Source organism: Megascapheus bottae, chromosome 1 (genome assembly GCF_031878675.1).
Source record: "Megascapheus bottae isolate mThoBot1 chromosome 1, mThoBot2.hap1, whole genome shotgun sequence".
Lineage (NCBI taxonomy): Eukaryota > Metazoa > Chordata > Mammalia > Rodentia > Geomyidae > Megascapheus > Megascapheus bottae.
This window is the reverse complement of record NC_143509.1, coordinates 55,665,104-55,687,554: the sequence shown is the minus strand read 5'-3', so window position 1 is coordinate 55,687,554 and position 22,451 is coordinate 55,665,104. Positions and strand designations below refer to the sequence as shown.

The 22,451-nt window shown below is 44.0% G+C and overlaps 1 protein-coding gene across 13 annotated transcripts in view; it reads left to right on the top strand.

Annotated features, from left to right (window-relative positions):
* Kalrn (kalirin RhoGEF kinase) overlaps positions 1 to 22,451 on the top strand; it is a 598,249-nt gene that overhangs the window by 469,000 nt on the left and 106,798 nt on the right. For all 13 annotated transcript variants that reach the window (XM_090345067.1, XM_090345058.1, XM_090345042.1 and 10 more), the window contains exon 34: positions 11,760 to 12,006. In XM_090345067.1, the coding sequence (XP_090201193.1) occupies positions 11,760 to 12,006 (247 nt within the window). The remainder of the gene's footprint in view (positions 1 to 11,759; positions 12,007 to 22,451) is intronic.

Genomic DNA, 22,451 nt, shown 5'->3' with positions numbered 1-22,451 from the left:
TGCATGCCAAGTTACAATGAAATTGTAACATTAGATACAAGTCAGTAAACATTAGATAAACTTTAGCTGACAGTAAGAACATAATGTGTGTCAAGTTACCTGTATTAACTCAAGACAGTCCTTGACCTAATTCTCTGGGCAAGAATTAATATGATCTGGGACCTGGAGTTTGGCCTAGTGGTAGAATGCTTGCCTAGCATACATGAAGACCCAGGTTCAATTCCTTGGTACCACATACAAAGAAAAAATCTAGAAGTGGTGCTGTGGCTCAAGTGGTAGAGCTCTAGCCTCGAGAAAGCCCAAGGACAGTGCTCAGGCCCTGAGCCCAAGCCCAGGACTGGCAAAAAAAAAAAAAAGAACTAATATGATCCCTCTTTTATAGATAAGAAAATGTGCAAAAAAGAGACTACTTAAACTTGTTCAAGGTTATATAGATAGTGAGGATGGAGACAGAATCAAGCCTGAGAAGTCTGGCTCCAGACCTGATAACCCACAAAATGAGAAATGGTGACCCATATCTGGATAATTGAGATTTGATAACATATTGCACCTTGTATAAATAGCCTGGTTTCCTCTAAAGCTCATCTTTCCAGTGGACAATTTGCAGGACTACCTGCAGGTGTACAGAAAAGCTCAGAACCTCTCATTTTTCTCTTCAATCTCAGATTTCTCCTAGCCATCTCTGCTGCCTCTTCGACGGGTCATTTGGGGTTCCCAAAACCATTCACATTGGGCTCCTTTCCTTTTCCCCAAGTCATGGATATGTGGCAAGAAAATGCCTTTCCACTCAAAACAGCTGTATAGATAGCCTTGGCCAATCACAAAGCTGGCAAGAGAGGCCTCCCTCTTGGCAAGACAGTCACCTCCACAGGCTAAGCTTTTGGCAGAAACCCAGGTTAATTATTTGCTATTGATCCTCGAAGCCTCATCTATATTGACAACTTGGCCCTCTAGGAGCTAAGGGATGAAAACAAAGTGGGAAGAGTAGTTACTAGTTCTTTCCCAGAGTGTAGAAAGGCACTGCTTTCATTCCTGCTGAAGACTAGTCTCTCTGTTCTCTGAAGCTTGTGAGGAGTGTCTAGAGATAAAGAGCAGTGTTGCCTGGGTTTGTAGTTCCTCTTCCCTTGCTAGAGAACGCCTGCCAATCTTTGAAAGATTCTCCCTGAATCCCTGAAGGAGCAGCAAATTGAGCCAACTCTGAAACCTGGTAACTTTCACCCTTCCAGTTAATTATGTCCTTGAGTAACATGGGATAGTTCTGGCTTCTGGTGTGTCTGTCTCCCTCTGTTAGATGTTTTTTGCTGCTGGATTATGTCTCTGAGATCCTATCTTCTCCATTATTTTTGTCTCCCAGATGGGTGAATCCATGGAATTCCCACTTTAGGTTTACAAAGGACACAAAGCTGAGGATTCACCATTGTGTCACAGCAAAGAACAAGACACCACACCTTAGCTAGAAAATCTAATTGAACAATAATAGAAGAATCTGTGAGTTTAAAACTTCTGTCTGCCGAATGGGAAAGGGCTGGCTACAGAAGCCCCTGCAAATTAGAATCATAGGTTAATTCTGAAGAATAGAATAAGATAGAAATACCAAAAACTATACATTTAAGAGCCATGTAAAGAAACATTTTAGAAAAGAGAAGACTTTAGGGATTCTTATTCTAGTTTTCACATACATGAAGCTCCACGGAAGAAAGAAATTCTGCAGCAACCTGGAGGGCAGACTAAGAACAACACATGGAAATGGCAAACACAAGAATGTTCTTAAGCCTAGCACCTGTAGTTCACGCCTATAATCAATCCTAGCTACTCAGAAGGCTAAAATCAAAGAACTGCTGTTGGAAGCCAGCCCATTAAACTCTTATCTCCAAGTAACCAGCAAAAAGCCAGATGTAGAGTAGAGCGGCTCAAATAGTAGAGTGCCAGCTTTGAGCAAAAAAGAGAAGCAAGAGTGTTAGTCTCTGAGTTCAAACCCCAGTATAGGTACCAAAAGAAGTTTTTAAAACTTAGCAAAACTAGAACAACTTCTGGATTCTTCTGTGCCCTTAGCTGCCTCTCCCAGCTCTGAGGCCCCTGCAGCCATGTTGATAACTTTGAAAATCCTCTTTCCACACTGACATCAGTCCATATGCCCAAGCAGAGCGTGTTCATGGTGTCACTCAATGCATGAACCAGTGCCATGGCTATAAGCATGGGCCCAAAGCCTTCCCTCACTCCACCAGATTAATGCAACCATTCATCTAGCAAGGCCTCCAGAGGAGGGTTCCAGGCATTGAACTTGAAATTCTGAGTCAAGTTCTAGCTCTTCTACCAACTTAGTTTCTCTACTGAATGAGTTTAGAGGACTGAAAATGTCAAACCGCCTACAGCCGTACCACACTGAATGTGCCCAATCTCATCTGAATAATGTCAAACCTACTAATTTATTTACCCAAACACATGTTTCCTGAATGGAAACATTATGCACTCTCCTCCAGACAATCGCTTTCCTAGGCAAGTTCTTTCCTTTGTTCTAATTTTATTTTCCTTATCTGTGAAATAAGAATCAAGTTACAGAATGCAGAGGCTAACTGAGCTGCAGTGTGGTCTGAGAGGCATTGGAGAGCTTGGGTGGGGAAATCTCTGTTTGGACATCAGTATTTTAGTATCTGCATTTTTGTGGCTTCTCCAATCAGTAATCATAAAATCTGCCTAAAATGTTTCTATTTAGCTGCTTCTATTCCAGCCACCTATCTCCCCATTCTGGATCTAGGCCCTCACAGAACTTCAACTTTTTTTTGACAGTCCTGGGTCTTGAACTCAGGACTAGGGCACTGTCCTTGAGCTTTCTCAGGGATAGTACTCTACCACTTGAGCTACAGCACCACTTCCAGCTTTTTCTGTATATGTGGTACTGAAGAATCAAACATAGAGCTCCGTGCATACTAGACAAGCACTCTACAACTAGGCCACACTCCTGGCCCCAGAGTTTCCACTTTTCAGGACAGGGCACACTGGGCAGAGGAGGGTTCTTAGTCTTTGCAGACTTCCAACCCACAATCCCTGCTTTAGCCCCACTTATAGGACTTTCCGTCCTTTACCCCAGTACTGCCTGCTTCTTCCACTCCTTAAGTCTGCCAGAAGGCTGCGCCAGGCTAATGGGCGGGAAACTGCATTTCAGCTTCTACCAAGCCAAATGCACCCTTACAGCTACTTTCTGTCATTCAAAAACTACTGATTTCTTTCATCCCTTCTACTTCCCATTCTCTTTTTTTTTTTTTTTTTTTTTTTTTTTGCCAGTCCTGGGCTTGAGCTCAGGGCCTGAGCACTGTCCTTGGATTTTTCTCAAGGCTAGAACTCTACCACTTGAGCCTCAGCACCACTTCTGGCTTTTTCTAAGTATGTGGTACCAAGGAATCGAACCCAGGTCTTCGTGCATGCTAGGCAAGCACTCTACCACTAGGCCAAACTCCCAGCTCCCCATTCTCCTTTTATATCTTCCCTCACCCTTTTGTCTTTTTTGTCAGGTTTATGGGTTAGTGTGAACTACTGTCAAGTAACAAAAAGGAAAGATAATTTTTTGAAAGGGAACTCAGAAAAACCTGTGAGACATGGAAGACAGTAATATGACTGAGTGGGAAACCAGACAAAGAGAGATCATACAAGTATTATAGCCAAATTCCTGTTACTGGTCAAGCGATAATACATGGCATGGTCACTTGTGCTATGTGCCAGGCACTGCTGTAGATCTAGGAGATATGATCGGAGATAGAGCAAGATGGTTTCTGCTTCCCTGGACTCCTGGTTTGATGAGCAACAAATAGCAAACAAATAAGCACTCAAGAAAACTAAATATGCAGGTGGCTGTCCCCTTTAATACTATCTACTCCAGAGATTTCAGTATTAAAGTTTGAAGCCAGTTCAGGCAGACAAATCCGTGAAACTCTCATCTCCAATCAACCAGCAGAAAGCCAAAAGTGAAAGTATGGCTCAAACAGTAGCCTTGACAGACAAACAAGAGCTCAAATCCCTGAGTTCAAGCCTCAGTACTGGTTCAGGAAGAAAAAAAAGTAAATATAGCTGTATTAGAGAGTGACTATAGAAAGTGCTAGATTCAGTCTAAAACTAAAACTAGAGTAGTCTGAAATCGAACCTACTCACCTTAAGAATTAGAAATTTGGCTGGGAGCATGGCCTACTGGTAAAGTGCTCGCCTAGCCTGAACAAAGCCCTGGGTTCAATTCCTTGGTGCTACATACACAGAAAAAGCTGGAAGTGGTGCTATGGCTCAAGTGGTAGAATGATATAGCCTTGAGGAAGCCCAAGGACAGTACTCAGGCCCTGAGTTCAAGCCCCAGGACTAGCAAATAAAAAGTAAAAAATAAAAAGAATTAGGAATTGGGCATGGAGAGAAGAAGGGATTTGCCCAGTGGCACATGTGAGACTTCCCTGTTCTCACTCCTTCATTCTCCCCACCATTCATGGCGGTGCAATTCACAAGACCTACAAGAACACAGGGCTCCTAGCTGTTGGCAGCAGTGGAGTTCTAGCTCCAGTGGACAAAAGGAAAGCACACTGGAAGCTTTAGACTCCTAAATGGACCTGGCAACTCCTTGCATTACCAATGTACGCACTGAAATCCCCGGAATCACCAACACCTAGACATTGCTTTGTTTGTTTGCCTCAAAAGCTATAATCAAAAGAAAGCACATCACCATACTCTAGTAAAGAGACCTAATTTCTGGAGAGCTCAACCAAGTTTCCCAGTATTTCAGGGATAGAGTATGAGTAGAAAAGGGTTTTGTTCACTTGTTGGTCTGTTTGTTTTTGAAACAGAGTTTCTTGCCATGTAACCCAACCTGGCTTTGAACTTACAATCCTCCTGCCTTGGTCTTCCAAGTGTTGGAATGACAGGCATATGCCATAATGCCTGGCAGAGGGCATTGTTTGTACAGGAGTAAATAGGATTAATCAGTGCCCTTGAAACCATGCCAAATAAACATGCTCCAACTTCACACTTTTCTAGGCCCAGCTCTAGACTCCCAGGTGACCATTCCTAGGTAGACATTAATTTCTGGGGACTCTGTGTCTCAGCTGGTGGAGAGCTGGTGTGGAAGTTAGTAGGCAGGCAGCCTGTTAACTTCAGCCTTATCTGATGGGCACAACTACACATGATTTCTGTATCATATCAGATCCCTGGCACAGCAATATCAGAAATAGATGTTCATGGTTATGAGCAGGCTCAGGAGCAGGTGTCAGACTCCTGGGAAATGGGTGCTTCTTTACATGGAGGCTTCTGGAAAGCAATGTGAGTGAAGAGACATGAGAAAATCCACATTCTCCTTAAAGGGACCCTGGAGCCTATCATCCTTTCATACTTAGCAGGGATGTATGTGCTGACTTGTGGGACCTGCCACACACAGCTGTAAGGCTGGCTCTTTAAATGGCTTGGGATAGGACAAGGCTCTATTAGGTCTAATAAAAAGAGGGAAACTGGATCATTTACATAAAACGTATCTGCATATGTACAGTTTGAAGAGTCTATTCCCAGAAAGTATGCCACCAAAATGTATTTTATGTTTTCTGTTTCTTTCTTTCCAAATTTAAATAATAATACTTCTAAGATTTATTTTTAGACAAATAATTTATTTTTAGACAAATATTGAGAGCTTATGCTTCTCAAAATACTGTCCAATGCTTTGATTATTGTCTCATTTAATCTTCCTAACAACCTATAAAGTAATACTGTTCCTATCCTTTTCTACAAATGTAGAAGCAGAGATAAGGAGACTGAGTTCCCTGCTGCAGCCACAGAGGGTGAGGGCCCCAGATTCCATGTAGTTCTCCACCCCCCAGCTGCTGCTGAAAACAGGAAGGCATAGGCACACCGGGCCTGGAGTAGCAGCAGGCAGGTGAACACTGGACTGGGGGTTTGTCCTAGCTCAATGGAAAGTATCGGGGAATACTTGTGTTCTTTACAGTATAGGGACATTCTTAGGAGTGATATAATTCTCACTTTATACGAAAAGGGGCTCCATTAATCTCAAAATACTCTGCAAGTCAAAATAGATCTAAATGAAAACAAATGTTTCTGGGGACTCTTTAAGAACTTTGAAAATGTAGATGATGTCCTGTGAGCTGTTAAGAGGTCTCCCTGAGAGAAGAGCAGAGCTGGAAAGTGGGTTGGTGGGAGGAGCTCCTTCTTGAGCCTCTTGAACGCTGAGAGATAATCAGAAGGTAGAGGAAGCCAAGTCCAGCCAGGGATTGGTCAGCAGGGGAAACAGACCCCTTCAGAAATAGCCAGGACCCACTAAAGAAAGGCTGAGAAAACATGAGCAAGGAGTTAGATGGCAGCTTGCCACAGACAGCTGGAGGAAATCCAAGTAGACAATTAGTATCAGAAAACAGGGTTCTAGAGAGCCAAGCAAAAAAATGTCTAACAAGCTTTCAGGAAAGGAGCCAGAACTGAGCCATGAAAGATCAGACAGGGACTCAGACAGTGAAGGGAATAAGACGAGAGAAGATTCCAGAAATGGAGGATGAAGTTAGAGAAGAATCAGAAACGCAGCTGACTTTATGCTGAGACTCAGGACTAACAACTCAGCGTTCCCCTGGGTAGGAAGGAGCTTGGTCTTAGAACCTGATGGAGAATTTACATGATTAAAAGTTAAATATGCAGAGCATATAGTAATATATGCATATATAATTTAAAACCTTGACATTTTGAGCAGGGTGTAATAGCTTCCTGGGGTCCAGGAGTCCAGGGGATCTCTGTGGGTTGGCAAAGGGAAGAAGGAAACCTTTTCCTGCACACCACCAATGACAGCAGAGCGTGCCCTGTCAATCAGACCAAGGATGCCTCAGGAAAACACAGAACAAAACATGGGGGTGATATTAGAGAATGTGGGGACCCTGCTAGAGGAGAGAAAAGCTGAGTGGAGTGGACTCAGTAGGGTTTCTATCTTGAGAACAGTTGAAGAGGGCTAATTGCTTAATGGAACTCAGCTCCATGATGAATAGAAAGACATTTAAAATGAGAATAGCCAGCCCCCTTGTTAGCTGTGTTTAAAATCTGGGTGGCATAACTCAGAAGTGAAATCTCCAGGTCAGATGGAGGTGACTGTGCCCCACACACTATTTGTGGAAAGAGCACCAATATCAAGAGAAAGAGCAGGTGGCTGAAGCATGCAGTGAGGGCTAGGAAACTGGGATGTGAGAATCCCGATCCTGCATCATCTGCATGCACAGCCACAGAAAGGAGAAGACGTGTGGGTAGAGATGGGTGAGAAAAAAGGCCCCACATGCTCAGATCTGAGAAGGAATGAATTGGCTATTAAAAATAACTTATGTCATATCTGGGAGGTGGAGAGGAGGTTGGGCTTAAGACAGCTGTGCCACCTGGGCTGGAAATGGATCTACTCTGGAAGGGCTCAAGGGATCCAAACACACACCAGCAGGGCGTTGGTGACTCATGCCCAAGCCCTGGTACTCAAAATGCCAAGATATGAGAGCCACCTCTTAAAGGTAGCCTGAACAGAAAAGTCCATGAGGCTTATCCCCAGTTAATCTGCAAACAGCTGGAAGTGGAAATGTGGCCCAAGTGGTAGACCACCATCTGAGCAAGCAAAAGCACAAAGCTCTTGAGTCCAGTCCCAGTACCAGCACAAAAAAAACCCACATAAATATAATTCAGCCGATAGACACGGGGGAGATGTGGAGAGTGGTTTTGCAGCTCCTTATCTCTGTCCAGTGGTGATGAAGCAAAAGAAAAAGGAGAGGCAAGCTATAAATTTTATCAGGCAACATAGGGTGGTTTAAGAAGGAAAGCTCTGCTCACAACAAATAAAAACTGGAAAACACATCTCCTTTGCTGTCCCTTGGTTATCTCATACTGGTATAGTATCTCACTTTGTTATCTGATATATTGAATTTATTTGTATTTGGATATTTGATAGGGAAGGGGGGAAAACCAAGACGAGTGGGGGGTGTGGAGGGGGAGGGAAACGGGTACCAAGACATGTGAAAGGGTATCAATGTATGTGAATTAATGCACCTTCTATCTGGCAAATATCATGTAACCCTTTTACTAATTACAATTAAAAAAAATAAAAAAAATAAATCTACTAAAGAAACAACCAAAAAAAAAGAAAAAAACTGGAAAACAGGGCCAGGAGTTTGGCCCAGTGGTTAAAGTGCTTGCCTAGCATGCATAAAGACCCGGGTTCGATTCCTCGGTACCACATATATAGAAAAAAGCCAGAAGTGGTGCTGAGGCTCAAGTGGTAGAGCTCTAGCCTTGAGAAAGTCCAAGGACAATGCTCAGGCCCTGAGCTCAAGCCCAGGACTGGCAAAAAAAAAAAAAAACTGGAAAACACACAGAGGACAATACAAAACTCATCTTGTTCCCAAAAGAATCAGAGATTATTTCAAGTCAAATGTAAGTGGCCAGCCCCTGAGCAACATACATCTTTGTGGAAGAGGTTAGACAAGCCCTTACAGTCACAAAACAAGAGAAAGTAGTAGATTTAGATTAATACACCAAGTACATTGGTGGAGACATCAGGACACGGGTGAGGCAGGGAGATAAAAACAGCAAAACAAAGATATTGCTTACAACATTTTTTTCCATCATAAATGTAAACATGCTTCAAATTCCTGGGAGCTCCAGCAGAGAAATGGTAGCTTTCAGACCATGTCATTGTAAAGGATATAGGAAGGGCTGTAAGGGGAGACACTGGCTGAGTGGGGAGGCATTTGCTAGTCCTACTACTAAAGAAAGAGGAAGAAGGTACAATAAAGATGCCTGATACATGCTACCAAGCACAGACAATAAAGACAGACAGACAGACAGACAGAAAAGAAAGAAAGAAAGAAAGAAAGAAAGAAAGAAAGAAAGAAAGAAAGAAATAACAATGTGCACTTTTAAGACATAATGACAGCATTTGAGAAGGAAAGTTGGATTGTGGTTGGTGTGTGTGTGTGTGTGTGTGTGTGTGTGTGTGTGTGTGTGTGTGCTGGTCATAGGGCTTGAACTCTGTCCCTGAGCTTCTTTTGTTCAAAGCTAATGCTCTACCACTTGAACCACAGCTTCACTTCACTTCTGGTTTTTTTGGTACTTCAGTGAGGATAAGAGTCTCAGAGACTTTCCTGCCAGGCTGGCTTTGAACCTCAGTCCTCAAATATCAACCTCCTAAGTAGCTAGGATTACTTAAGTGTGATCCACCAGTACCAAGATAGGAATTAACTTTCATTAGGTGTGAGTCACCACAGTCAAGAAGGTTCAAAATTCACAGCATGACAGAATTGCTTTTGAGAATTGAAAGCAAAAAGTCTTTTCAGTGTGCCTAGATCTTTAGAACTCTCTGCCCTTGATCTCAACCCCCAAGTCTGAGCTGACTTCAGCCCTGAGTTCCCAAGATAATCAAGCTTGACCTCTGAGTTTCCTGAGCACTGTCACACCTCCTTCTTGACCTGTGGAGAGCCTGAGGATAGAGGAAATGATGAGGAAGGAGGAGATGAGAAGCAACTGGTGGCAGATCTGTCTGCATAGGCTTATTCATTTTTCCTCAGGCCCCTACCTGATAGCTTCACTGGAATTCTCTTCACACCTTGGGTAAGACCTGAAGTAGTAAATCCTTTTGACTAAGTCATTAAAGTGAAGCATACCAGGAAATTCATTCTGTTTGAGTCATCATGGTTTTCTTGGCTGGATCTTTTCTTGAATGTGGTTAGGTGTGAGCTAGGAAGAAATTGCCTATTGATCCTCCTCCCTTCCAGCCGTCTGCATAGACTGGGCAGTTTGTAGGAGACAACACTGCCATCTAGTGGTACTTCTCTCCAGGCACTGGATCACAGGACTTAAGTTTTTGTTTGGGTTTGGTCTTATGGTCTGGTTCTGGGATTTGAACTCAGATCCTTGCTTGCTAGCTAAGCACTGTACTACGTGAGCCATGCCTCCAGCCATATATTGTTTCTTTTCTTTTTTGTGTGAGGAGGAGTTGGCTTTGCAGTGTTAGGGAAGAACTCAAGAGTCTTGAACATTCTAAGTAACATCCACCCAGTTCAGCCCCAGCCCTTAATTTTGAATTACTGGCAAAGTCTAGGTTTTTATCCTCTTCTCTTCCCCTCCTTTCCAACCTTACCCTTCCTAAGAGAGGAGAACTTTCCCTACTTTCTCTGGGAGGCAAGGCTATTTGAAGTCAGATCCTCAAGCCCCCTGTTCTCTGCCTCAACAGTCACAGATAGAGCACAGCCACCCCTAGACTCACATGTGTTTCTGACCATGCGTGCGCTTGGCCCCAGGAGAGAGCCACATTATCTGACGTGAAACAGAGAAGCAGCTCCACTGAGCTCAGTGACATAAAGCCTTCCTCTCAGAAGGAACCTTCATGGTCATCTAGGCCAGCATTTTACTCCAGTTCTAATTATCCAGCAAAAAGTCAGGCTGGAGGCATGACTCAAATGGTAGAGCACCAGCCATGAGGAAGAATACAAATCAAGAATACATGGCTCTGAGTTCAAACCCTGCTACCAGCAAAGCAACAATAATAACTTTCACTATCAAATGAGGCCAGAGAAGCAAAATGGACAAAACAAACATGCACCCTGCCTTCCATCCACCATCCCCTTCCTTCGGTTCCATAAATTTCCTTTTCTGGTGTCTCCCATTAGCAGCACCACGTCTGCCCTTGGGATGAGCTGGCTCAGACTCTAATTTGTTGCCCTGCTGTAGAGGCTCACCCTGATGCAAATTGACAGCATCAGTCTGTCTCGTCCTTTTAATCATTTCCGGCCCACTTTGACTGATATTCAGGTCCCTGTAGAGCAAATGTCTCAGTGTCCTGAATGAAGGTAGTTTGGGGCCCCATAGAACTGTCCTACCCATTATGGCACCCCTGCCCTGTAGTCAACAGAGGTTTCCTGTCCCGGGATGCATGTGAACTAGCTATAGCTGGTTAGAATGAACTGCTGTGCAAACAGAGAAGGCCCAAAGTCCTAAATCAGAGCAGCAGAAACTAAAGTCCAGCTTCACAGAGACAGCATACACGGTCCTTGTGAACTACCCTTTGGGATGAAGTTCAGAGGTTAAGTTCCTGTACAGCAGGAAACTCCAGCCTCCTAAACCTAGCTGCTTCCCTCTTCCTTTCCCATTCTTCCATGGCCCCCAGTGGCCCAGCCAAAGGCACAGCTCTCCCCCCCCCCGAGTTAGGGTTTTGCTCCCCTCTTTGGAGTTGAAGCCCCCTACTTTGAGGGGATGCTTGCAGCCTCTGTTTGTTGGCTAGTGGCTCTGGCGAGGGGTGCGGATGGGATGGGACTGGCTTGGGAGGGAGGGAGGTAGTCAAGAGAGTGAGCTGGAGTCTGCTAAGTTGGAGTCTGAGCAGTTGAAGTGGGACGGGGTGGAGGAAGGGAAGGGGATGCAATGGAAGGGCTTGAAGCACTGCTGGCTGCAAGCCTGGCTGAGGAGTATGTTAAGAACTCTAAAGAGGCAAGAAGGAATTGGAATGAAAGCCCCAGTCCTGGGCAGGCTCCAGGCTGGCTGGACGTCGTGAGGGACTGAATGGCACCGAGCTAATGACTTCTTTTTCTTTTCTTTCCATACCCAACTCTCTCTGTCTCTCTCTTTCCCTTCTTTTTTTCCAACTCCTACCTTCTCTCCCCTGAAATCCCATCTTTACCCTTTTTTTTTTTCTTCCTCCTTCCCCGCCCCTCTGCTCTCTCACATCCTTTGGCTCCCCTCCCCACCGTCCCCACATTTCCCCTCCTGCTTCCCCACCCAAGCTCTCTGGCGGATGTGAGCTGACCGTGGTCCTCCAGGACTTCAGCGCAGGCCACAGCAGCGAGCTGAGCATCCAGGTGGGCCAGACGGTGGAGCTGCTGGAGCGGCCGAGCGAACGGCCTGGCTGGTGTCTGGTCCGCACCACAGAGCGCAGCCCCCCACAGGAGGGCCTGGTCCCCAGCAGTGCCCTGTGCATCTCGCATTCCCGCAGCAGCGTGGAGATGGACTGCTTTTTCCCCTTGGTGAAAGGTAGGGGAGACGGAGGGGGAGGGCAGCGCTGACCTCATCTGGCTTGTGAGCCCTGGTGACCGCATGGGATTTCTCTGGGACTGAGTGAAGAGAAAGGGTTACCAGTAGCTGTGTGGCGTGGGGTGTTGCTGGACCTTTCTGAGTCCATCTCATCTTAACTATGAAGATTAGCACCAAGCATAGTGGTTTTTGCCTGTAATCCCAGCTAATCAGGTGGCAGAAGTTGGAGGATTGTAGCACAAGGCCAGCCCGGGCAAAAAGCAGAGGACCTCATCTGAAAAATAAAGTACAAAAGGGCTGGCAAGCATGAAGCACTGAGTTCAAGACCCTAGCACCATTAAAAAAAAAAGTCAAACTAGATGGTCTCTAAGATTTCATCCAGGTTTCCCAGCATTTCATTCCATGTTCAAGGAAAAACAAAAAACCCTTTTCTACCTATAGCCAAGACTGGCCTAGATTCCTCTATTTCCTCACTTCTCCACTGGCTCACTCTGTCCTCCACAGAGCCTGCTGGCTCTCTGCCACCATCCATACCACTACCACCTGACAGGAGGAGAAGCAAACTGAGGAGCTACCAGCAGCATGGAGGGGCAGGAGCCTGCCCCCCACCTTCTGTCCTGCTGGGGTTGGAAGGCCTCCACTCATTTATCTATCTTGAAGGACTAAATTATTCCACAAGTTGGACTAGTTACTTTTCCTCACACCTGTGAAATGGAATTACTTAGCATTCCCCAAAGGTGGTTTCCAGATTAGCAGCTGCTTGGGATTTGGTCAGCAATGCCAATACTCGGGCCAAAGGTCTAGTTAAGGAGGCATACAAAGCCAGGTCTTAGTTCTAAGCTGCCTTTTTGTACCTGATCAGATTTGTGTCCAATCTGTGGTAGACTTTTATGAGTAAGGAGGAAAATAGGTATCTGGTTCTGCTGGTTCTGTTGAAGGCAAGGACAAAGGGTCACCAGGAGACCCATGCAGACTTCCTAATAGTTACCACTAGCTTATTAAATGCTCGGAAAGTATTCTGCATCTGATAGCCCTTCAGCCGGTTCTCCTAAGCCTAGCTTCCTGCCTCTCTCCACTAGATGGCAGAAGCAGCTGTGGTGATGACGCTGGCTGCTGTTCTGTCTCATTCTAGAACAGGAACAGCACCTTCCTTGTGCTCTGATCATTCTGCTCCTGCACTAATAATAGTCAAGGTGGCTTTAGGGCTCTAGTGTCCCCCTGCCTGGGCCTTCTCTGGGGTCAGCATGATTCAGAAAGATCAGGGCTATGCAGCCAAGTTAGGGTGGAGGTCTGCCTTTCCTGTCACTCTCCTACCTCCCAAACATTTGAGGACTTGACCAGGGCTGGGCCCTCTGGAATCCAGTCATTCCTTTTCATGGTTACCCCTCTCCTCAGCAGCAAGTGATGGTGGCCTTCCCTCCTGTGGAGGGACAGTTGTGACTTTCACCTCTGGGTAGGTTGTTCATCCACCTCAAGGAGATTTTTTTTTAAATACAGCCTGTCCCAGACCAATTAATTCAGGGCCTAATCAATCCCTTAGGTCTGATGTCCTATGAGAATTGAGAACTTTTGCTTTATTGGTTAAGCAATCCCAGAAAGTCAAGAAGAAAAAGGATTGATACACACACACACACACACACACACACACACACACACACACACACACATACACACCTCCTTCAACTCAACAGAAAAAAGTGTAAACAACTGGAGTGAAAAGATTTTTTTTCTTCTTTTCCTTTTGTCGTTTGTTCATTTATTTGTCTTTTGGATGGGGAGATGGGGACACAGAAATGGAAGAACAAAGGTTGAACAAACACAGCATTGGCACTCAGTTGAGACTACATTAACTTGTGAGCAGGGACAGGGACAGGAGGGAAAACTGAGAGTAAAGGAAGGAATGACATTGTCTGAAAAGAAATGTACTCTTTACCTGATTTATGAAACAGTAATCCCCCTATATATATATATATTAACTTTATAATAACAGTAAAAGATACTTAATAATAAAAAAGAATAGTGGAGTAATAGATAAGACATTTCTCCAAAGAAGATACACAAATGACCAATAAGCACACGAAAAGATGTCTACCAACGCTGGTCATTAGGGAAATACAAATAATCAAAGCCTCAGTGAGAAACTACTTCACACACCTGGCTATTAATGACATGGTGACAGACAGATAGACAGAAAAATATTGTTTAGGATATAGAGAAACTGGAGCCCTGGTGCCTTACTGGTATGAAAACAACATGGTACAGCTGCTATAGAGAACAGTATAAAACTAGACTTGTCAAGTGAGCTAGCAATTATATCTCTTTCTATATATAAGTATGTATCCCAAAATCTTGAAAGCAGAAACACAGTTATATCAAATATCCATGGACAGATGAAGGAATAAATGGTATGACATGTATATACAGAGGAATAAACTTGGCTTTAAAATGCACATACTGAGGAAATATTACTTAGCCTTAGAAAGAAAGGAAAATCTAACACCCTGCTATATCATGGACAACCCTTGGGGGCATGATGCTAAGTGAAATAAACTAGCTACAAAAAGGGAAGTACTGTATTATTCGACTTGCATGAGATATTTTGAAGAGTAGACCTTACTGAGGCAAAACATTGATTGGTGAGTTCCAGGGACCAGTGACAATGGGAATAACTGCCCAATGAGTGGAGACTTTCAGTTTTGCAAGATAAAAAAAGTTCTAGAGATGGATTGTAGGAATGATTGCACAACAAAGTGAATGTACTTAATGCCCCAGAATTTTTTCTCCATATATTTTATTGTAATTAATAGAAGGGTTACATTATATTCATTAGATAGAAGGTGCATTACTTCACATACATTGATACCCTTTCTCATGTCTTGGTCACCATTTCCTCCCCCTACCCCCACCCCTCATCTTGTTTTCCCTCCTTCCCTATCCAATTTCAAATAACCAAATATGCATATATACAATATATTAGATAACAAGGTGAAATACTGTAACAATATGAGATAACCAAGGGACAGCAAAAGAGATGAGAGATAACATAGTACATTAAAGACAACAATCATTCATTATACAGCTTTTGTTTCTATATCTTGGAGGTCCTTTCATTTAATGTCATACTATATGGCCTTATAATACCCCAGAATTTTACACTTTAAAATGTTAAAGATAATTTAAAACAAAAAGGTAACCCTAAGTCCCTGCCCCAAATTTCACAAACAAGTCTAGTTTATTCTCCACATAGTTGTATAGCACATCTGGGTTCCTTTGCTTTTCCTGCATGCTTTCTTCCCTGGTGGGGGTAAAGGAACTGTCCCTTAGTGAAACTGAACCCAAGCTTCCACCGTGAGACCTGAAAGGATGCCTTGGAGACCGTGGGCCATGGCCTGGGATCCTTGTTACTCCTTGGTGGTCCTCTTCCTTGTGCTCTCCTGGGGATTGTTGCTGGGATGGCTTGGCTGGCCTGAGGAAAACTTCTTCAGGCTGCGGAAGGGGCACAGCACAGAGGAGAAAGCATGGGCTTAGGCGGCAAACGCCGCTGGCCTGGAGACATTGAGCAAGCCTGTGATACTGTTGACTTAGGTTTGTAGTCAGCTTCCAAAAATAACGATGGTGACTTACTGTGGAGTGGGTTCAAGTTCAATGCCTTGATACTACTAAGTTATATTTTCTTCATTTTATAGACAAGGAAGCAGTCAGAGAGATGAGATGACTTGCTAAAGGCACATGACCTGCATGCACTGGACATAGATTTGCATGAGCTGCCTATGCCTAAGGTCTAACTGTGCCTGTGCTCAGCACCCCTTCTGGCAAGGCTTTCTGTACTAGCGAGTCTAGCGCAGTGAGGACTTGAAGAATGAACGCATTATAACTCTGTCTCTCAGGTCTAGCCCCAAATGCTCCTCTTGCTAGCACAGTAATCAAAGATAGATTCTGTGCTGTGCGTGCTCAGCCCACTAATAAAATCCTGTGGGCAGGAGGACTCTGCTCAGTGCTGTAGACAACAGGTTGGGCTTGATCCAGCTCTGACAGGAGCCAGCCAAGCTCTGAAGCTGCTCTTTCCTGTCTGTCCGACAGACTTTTTCCAGGACAGGAGTTCTGAAATGCCATGAAGTTCAGCTCTGTGCTTTCCTCTTCCCCTTAATCTGAAATCCAGAGATTCAAAGGCACCTCTACCTGCCAGCAGTTTTCTAAATCTCTTTTTCATCTATCAATCTTTCTCCCCTACACATACACACATATATGTATACACACCTTTTTTTTTTTCAGTGTAATTCTGCATCAGGAGAAAATAATATTAGGTTTTTGATGTACTCTGTAATGCCTAACACTATAAGAAACTAAAAAAAGAAAAATAGAGGCTGAATCTTCACAGAGCAAACCCTCCCAACTACAAAGTACCGATTGCAGACTTCAGAGGGCTGCTCTACCGTCCTCTTCATCAGTACCAGCTGTGTCTGTAATTGACCAGATGTGAGCTAGCCACTTTGAAATGTGCAGCCCCCTTCCTTATCAAGGCAAATTATATACCAGAGTATGATGAATGAGAGTGAGAATAGTTTTCCTCACTAGCCCACAAAGTTTTATTTGATAGTGCCTTTGACAAATGATAGTGCGTTCACAATGAGAAAACTAGTGATAAGGCATTTTTAAAGCTACCATACCACTGAATAAGATTAAGTAAAGCAGCTGGGCTCTGGTGACTTATGCCTAATCCTAGCTACTGGGAGGCTGAGATCTGTAGATTGTGGTTCAAGGCTAGCCCAGGCAGAAAAGGCCATGAAACTCTCTTATCTCGAATCAGCCAGCAAAGGCTAGAAGTAGAATGGTGCTCAAGTGATAAAAGCATCAGCCTTAAGCAAAAAAGCTAAACAAGAGCTTGAGTTCAAGCCCCTGTCCCAGCAGGGAAGAAAAAAAAGGGAAGCAAAATAGATAACAGTGATGCACTTGAATAATAAATGTAATTCAACTGAATGATAATCTTTATGTTGAGTAGAAAACCAATCTTCTAGAGCTGTTTTCACTTCTCTGCAAAGGAAGCAGGTGAAAATGTTCAAGGTTGATAAGGGAAAGCAGAAGTTCATTTTGACCTTTGACATTGGCCTCATGGTGCTGTTTATACAGGATAATTCTTTTTTTTTTTTTCATTTATTTTAAGAGTAGCCATCTTTTTTTTTTTTTTTTTTTGCCAGTCTTGGGCTTGGGCTCAGTGCCTGACCACTGCCCTTGGTTTTCTCAAGGCTAGAGCTCTACCACTTGAGCCACAGCACCAGTGCTGGCTTTTTTCTATGTATGTGGTACTGAGGAATTGAACCCAGGTCTTCATGCATGCTAGGCAAGCACTCTACCACTAGGCGAAACTCCCAGCCCCCAGGATAATTCTTTTTATAAATTGTTTTTTAAATTTCCTTTAAGCAGTTGTACAAATTCAGTGCTTTTGAAGAGAGCCTTAGGAAGAGATCATAGTGAGGAGCGTTGCAGTAACTAAATGTCTTGGAGTAAAAGACTGGAGCCTGGTTTCTGGCTTTGCCACCAACCTTGACCAAGATACTTAGAAAATGATCAAATTGATTATTGGATGCTTAGCCCACTTGGATAGTTCACCTCCCTTATGACAGCCCATGTGTGTCATACTAGAGGCAGAAAATGCTAATTTCCCTGCCTGGCCCTTGGTCCCAGATCTGTTATCTCTGTCTGCTGCATGTAGGCTGTTTTTGCAACATGATCCTCTCCAGGGGTGTTAGAAGGGTCAAGGCCCTGATACTAGTTCCATCCGTAGATTTTTTTTCTTTACAGGTACTAATATTGTCTCCTGTCCTTATCCTCTCTTTCCTCAGTTTCTCCTCCTGGTCGCTGCTAGGCCCTTCCCCCAGGCAACCAATAGCAGGCCCATCTGGTTCCACAACTTCCCAAAGAAATAATGGTTTATACTTCTCTTCTCTTTTTTGCCTTCTACCCAGATGACTGGGACCATATCTGATGTGTCTAAGCTGAAAATTCCAGTTTTTCCCTGGCTTTCCCCTCCGACACCTCTGAGTAACCCATTCTCTCACCAATGAAGTTTAACTCACTGAAATCCATTTCTAGACCATGTCCCCGCAACTTCATGTGACAGAGGACAGTGCTGAGACTGTGCGTGTTGGGGTTCGATTGGAAGAGTAGAACCAAAAGAAGTCTTGGGAAAACTGCCTTTCATATTTCTTTTACTGCTTTGTCTGTTAGTCACTGGCTTTAGGGTAGGAGCCCTGGCCATATTCAGTCCCATGAAGAAGGAGACAGTTTTGTTTGCTTAAGATCTGAGAGGCAGAGAGAGGGTGAATGAGGTCAAAATACTCCATGTACATTGCAAAAATACAACAGCGAAACTGGTTGAGATTGGTTTAGGGTTCAGAAGGGGAGAGGGAGGAGAGAGAGTGCTAGGGTGGATGACTTAATCAAGATATGCTGTATACAAATACACACATGTCAAAATGTAAATGCCTAGCATAGCTAAGTAATGACAAAAGAAAGAATGAACTCTATGTTTTGTTTGTTTCTGGAGGCAGTCCTGGGGTTTAAACTCTTGTTCCCTTGCTCAGCTTTTTTGCTTAAGGCTAATTGATACTCTACTACATGAGCCACTTCTGGCTTTTTGGTGATTGAAGATAAGCTTTTTAGATTTAGCCACCAAGACTCACTTTGAACCTCAGTCCTCACATCTCAGTTTCCTAAATAGTTAGAATTATGGGCATGAGCCACCAACAGCCAGAAAAAAAATGTAACTATGTAGCATATATAATATATAATACAGATACTGTTGTATTACATATAATTATTAATAAAATTGTATATGTGTAATATAGTGTATACCACACCATAAATAACATATGGTATATGGCATATATCACATATTATATAATGTATAACATGCACTTTTTTGTAAAACAAAATGTTTATTACTGTTTGTACCATTAAGAAAACCCTACAACAACCCATTTAATATCTTTTTTCCTTTTCCATATATTTTTATTGTAATTAATAGAAGGGTTATATTATATTCACCAGATAGAAAGTGCATTACTTTACAAACATTGATACCCTTTCTCATGTCTTGATCCCCATTTCCCTCCTCCCACCCCCACCCCTCATCTTGTTTTCTCCCCTTCCCTATCCTATTTCAAATAACCAAATAAGCATATATATAATATATCAGATAACAAGGTGAAATACTGTAATAATGAGAGGTAACAGTATATTAAGGACAACAATCACTCAATATAAGGAAGTGGCAAGGACAGTTCCCTAGACCTCTGCTGCAGTGTGCTGTAAGCAAGATATGTCACATGTGAAATATCAGTCTGATCTCTAAGGCCTGGAGGGACCAAAGACAAGTCAGGCCCTTCCTTCTCTGCCATACCTCTGTGTGTTCTACTTCTCAGCAGAACTGAGCAACAGGAGGTCCCCAGTTGTCCTGCAAGACAGCTGGTCTCTCTGGTGACCCCTGGGGAGCACTCTTCTTTGTAGCTGTCCTGCTGGGACTTAGCTATGTCAGCCAGATGCCCTGCCTGCTAGTGCCCACTGTAAGTCTGTGACAGTCTGCATGCTGGTGATGATATTGCTTAGCATTCAGAAAGGAAGGAGAAAGAAGTTCACCTTTGCTCCTTGGCCCTGGAGCCTCAGGAGCCAGCTGATAGAAGGAGGATGGCAGTGTGTACCTGAGGATTTGATCACATGGTAGAAAGGCAGCCATTGGTTGTGCTTACCAAAAGAGGTGGAGACAGTGGAAGGGGGAGGTCACCTCAGCCAACAGAGTGCCCCTTTGAAGAGATGACACAGTTTCCACTTACTTGGTGCTCACTGAGCTGAAAGGGCTAAAGGAACGACTTGCACAAATATGGATTGGGAAAGGAGAAGTTACAGCAGGGGTCTGAGTGGCTGAGGATGAGCCCCTCTGCTCTGCTGTGGGAAAGCCAGAGGTGACAGTGCCTCAGGCCCTCTGGGGCTCCTGCAGGCTCCACCCGCAGGAGCTCTCAGGGGAGTTAAATGTTGCTGAGCAGGATACAGTGAGTGCTCAGGACTCACAATCTGCCCCTGTGTGGCCTGCGAAATGAGAGCGCAAAACTATTACTCCAATCAAGGATATAGAGATTTGACATTATAGGGGACATTATGGTGTACCCCAAAAAGGTCTCATTAAGGTCTATATAGTACTGCCACTGCCTTAACTCAGCCCTTCAAACAGGACAACCATGTTTAATACTAATGGCTCAGGTCTAGAATCCTAACTTGTCAGGAAACTGAGATTTGAAGATCTTTACTCAAAGCCAGACTGGGCAAGAAAATCTGTGAGACTCTTATCTCCAATTAACCATCAAAAGGATGGAAGTGGAGTTTAGCCTTGAGTTTACAAAAAAACAGAGCCAAGGAAGGGCTTGAGGCTCTGAGTTCAAGCACCAAGATACTGTATTCACTAATTTTTCACATGGCTCTGTAGGTCACTGTCGAAAGTAGGGGCGTCTACTTTTATACACAGATGGTCAAATAGATTATTATCACTAGTCCCCAGTTACACAGAGGAAGTTGGGCTGAAGACTCTTCTGAGCTCAGAACACTTCAAAGTCTTGTGTCTCACTTTGAGAAGGGACAAACTCCTTTTCTATGGATGCAAAGAGAATCAAAGCCCATTCTAAAGTTATCTCCTATGCATTAGATTCCTGATGCTGTTGTAACAAATTATCATGAATTTGAGTCACTTTAATTGAACACCCAAGTTTATTATCCTGCAGTTCTGTAGGTTAGAAGTGTAATACAAGTCTCGGTGTCTACACTCAAAGCATTGGAAGGACTATGTCCTTTTTAGAGCGCTAGGGAAGACACCATGTCTCACCTTTTCCAGCTTCTAAAGGCCATTAGCTTCTTTGCCTTGTCTTCCCTTCCTCCCTCTTCAAAGCCATCAATGTACATTTGTCTGGTCCTCCTTCAGAATCACATCTCCCTCCCACCACAGCAGAGAAGGCCCTCTGATTTTAGGAGGCCTATGATTGTTCTGTGCCCACTCAGACAACCTAGGATAGCTTCCCCATCTCAAGGTCCTTCTCTGAGACCCATCTGTAAAGTCTTTCTGCTGTGTAGGGTAGTATGCTCACTTGTGCGGGACTTGAACATATTTGGAGAACTGTTTTCTTCCTACTTCATCCTAACCACTCTCCCAGCCAACCTGTCCCACCGAGCAAAGCAAGCTATGTATTCACTCAGGTCCAACCTTTTTTTTTTTTACCAGTCCTGGGGCTTGAACTCAGGGCCTGAGCACTGTCCTTGGGCTTTTTTTCCCTCCAGGCTAACACTCTGCCACTTGAGCCACAGCACCATTTCTGGCTTTTTCTATGTATGTGGTACCGAGGAATTGAACCTGGGTCTACCAATAGGCCAAACTCCTGGCCCAGGGTCCAACCTTTTGTTCCTCCTGCCTAGAATACCCCAGAGACTCCTGATCTTACATATCTGCATGGCTTGTACCCCATTTTCATCATGATGTCTCCTGATTAGAGAGGGACCTTCCTACTCCCATCCTCCCCATCTCACAGCAGCCTCCTTTGTGCTTTGCTTCCTTGTCTTTATCACTATCTGGCATTTGTTAATGCAATATGTATTGTCCAGACTCCTTCCACAGCACAAGGATTCTTAACCATTCTGACCATTGCTACATCTAGAACAGTGGCATGGAAGAAATGCCAGTATGTATTTATGGAAAGAATGGAGGGAGGGACAGAGGGCCATGCACTGAGGACCCTGCAGAGACCTTAAGGACCAGGCTCAGTGTGCTTGCCATCTCCTAAGACCTGTCAAGGAAACTGGTAGAAGGCTTGGCAAAGGAGCCTAAGGATAGAAATATCCTTTCCTCTGGTGAAGGAGTTCTTCAAAAAAGACTTGTTCCTGAGAAGTCAGCTCTGAGAGCACGTGGGCTAAGCAACTCTCATTTATTTGGAATGGTTAAAGACAGAAATATGAGGATACGCAATGTCTTCCACACTGTGCCTACTATTGGAAATCTTTAGTAAGCTGACCAGACTTACATCAAGGTAAAATCCATTTTCCATTTAATGCATTAGAGCCTCTTCATTGGCTCCCAGGAAGCCACATGCTGCTGCAGCTGCTCCTTCTGCCAGTGAGAGGGAGAGACAGAACTGACAGGCAGAATTAAAATGCCATCCCTAGTAATGGACACAACAGTCATAGGCCTACCTAAATTGAAACCCAGTAGAAGTGATAGACTGGCACTTCTTCCTGCTCTCCTTTGAGAACACTTTGACCTACTTAGAGATAAACATTTTTGGAAGATAGAGCTGGGAGTGAGTTGTTTTTAGCATCACTAGCTATAGCATCTTTCACTTTGATAAATAGCTCTCTCTTTATTCAGGTGAGCTCAAGACTGCTTGGCACAGGTCTCTAGGAACCTAACCCTA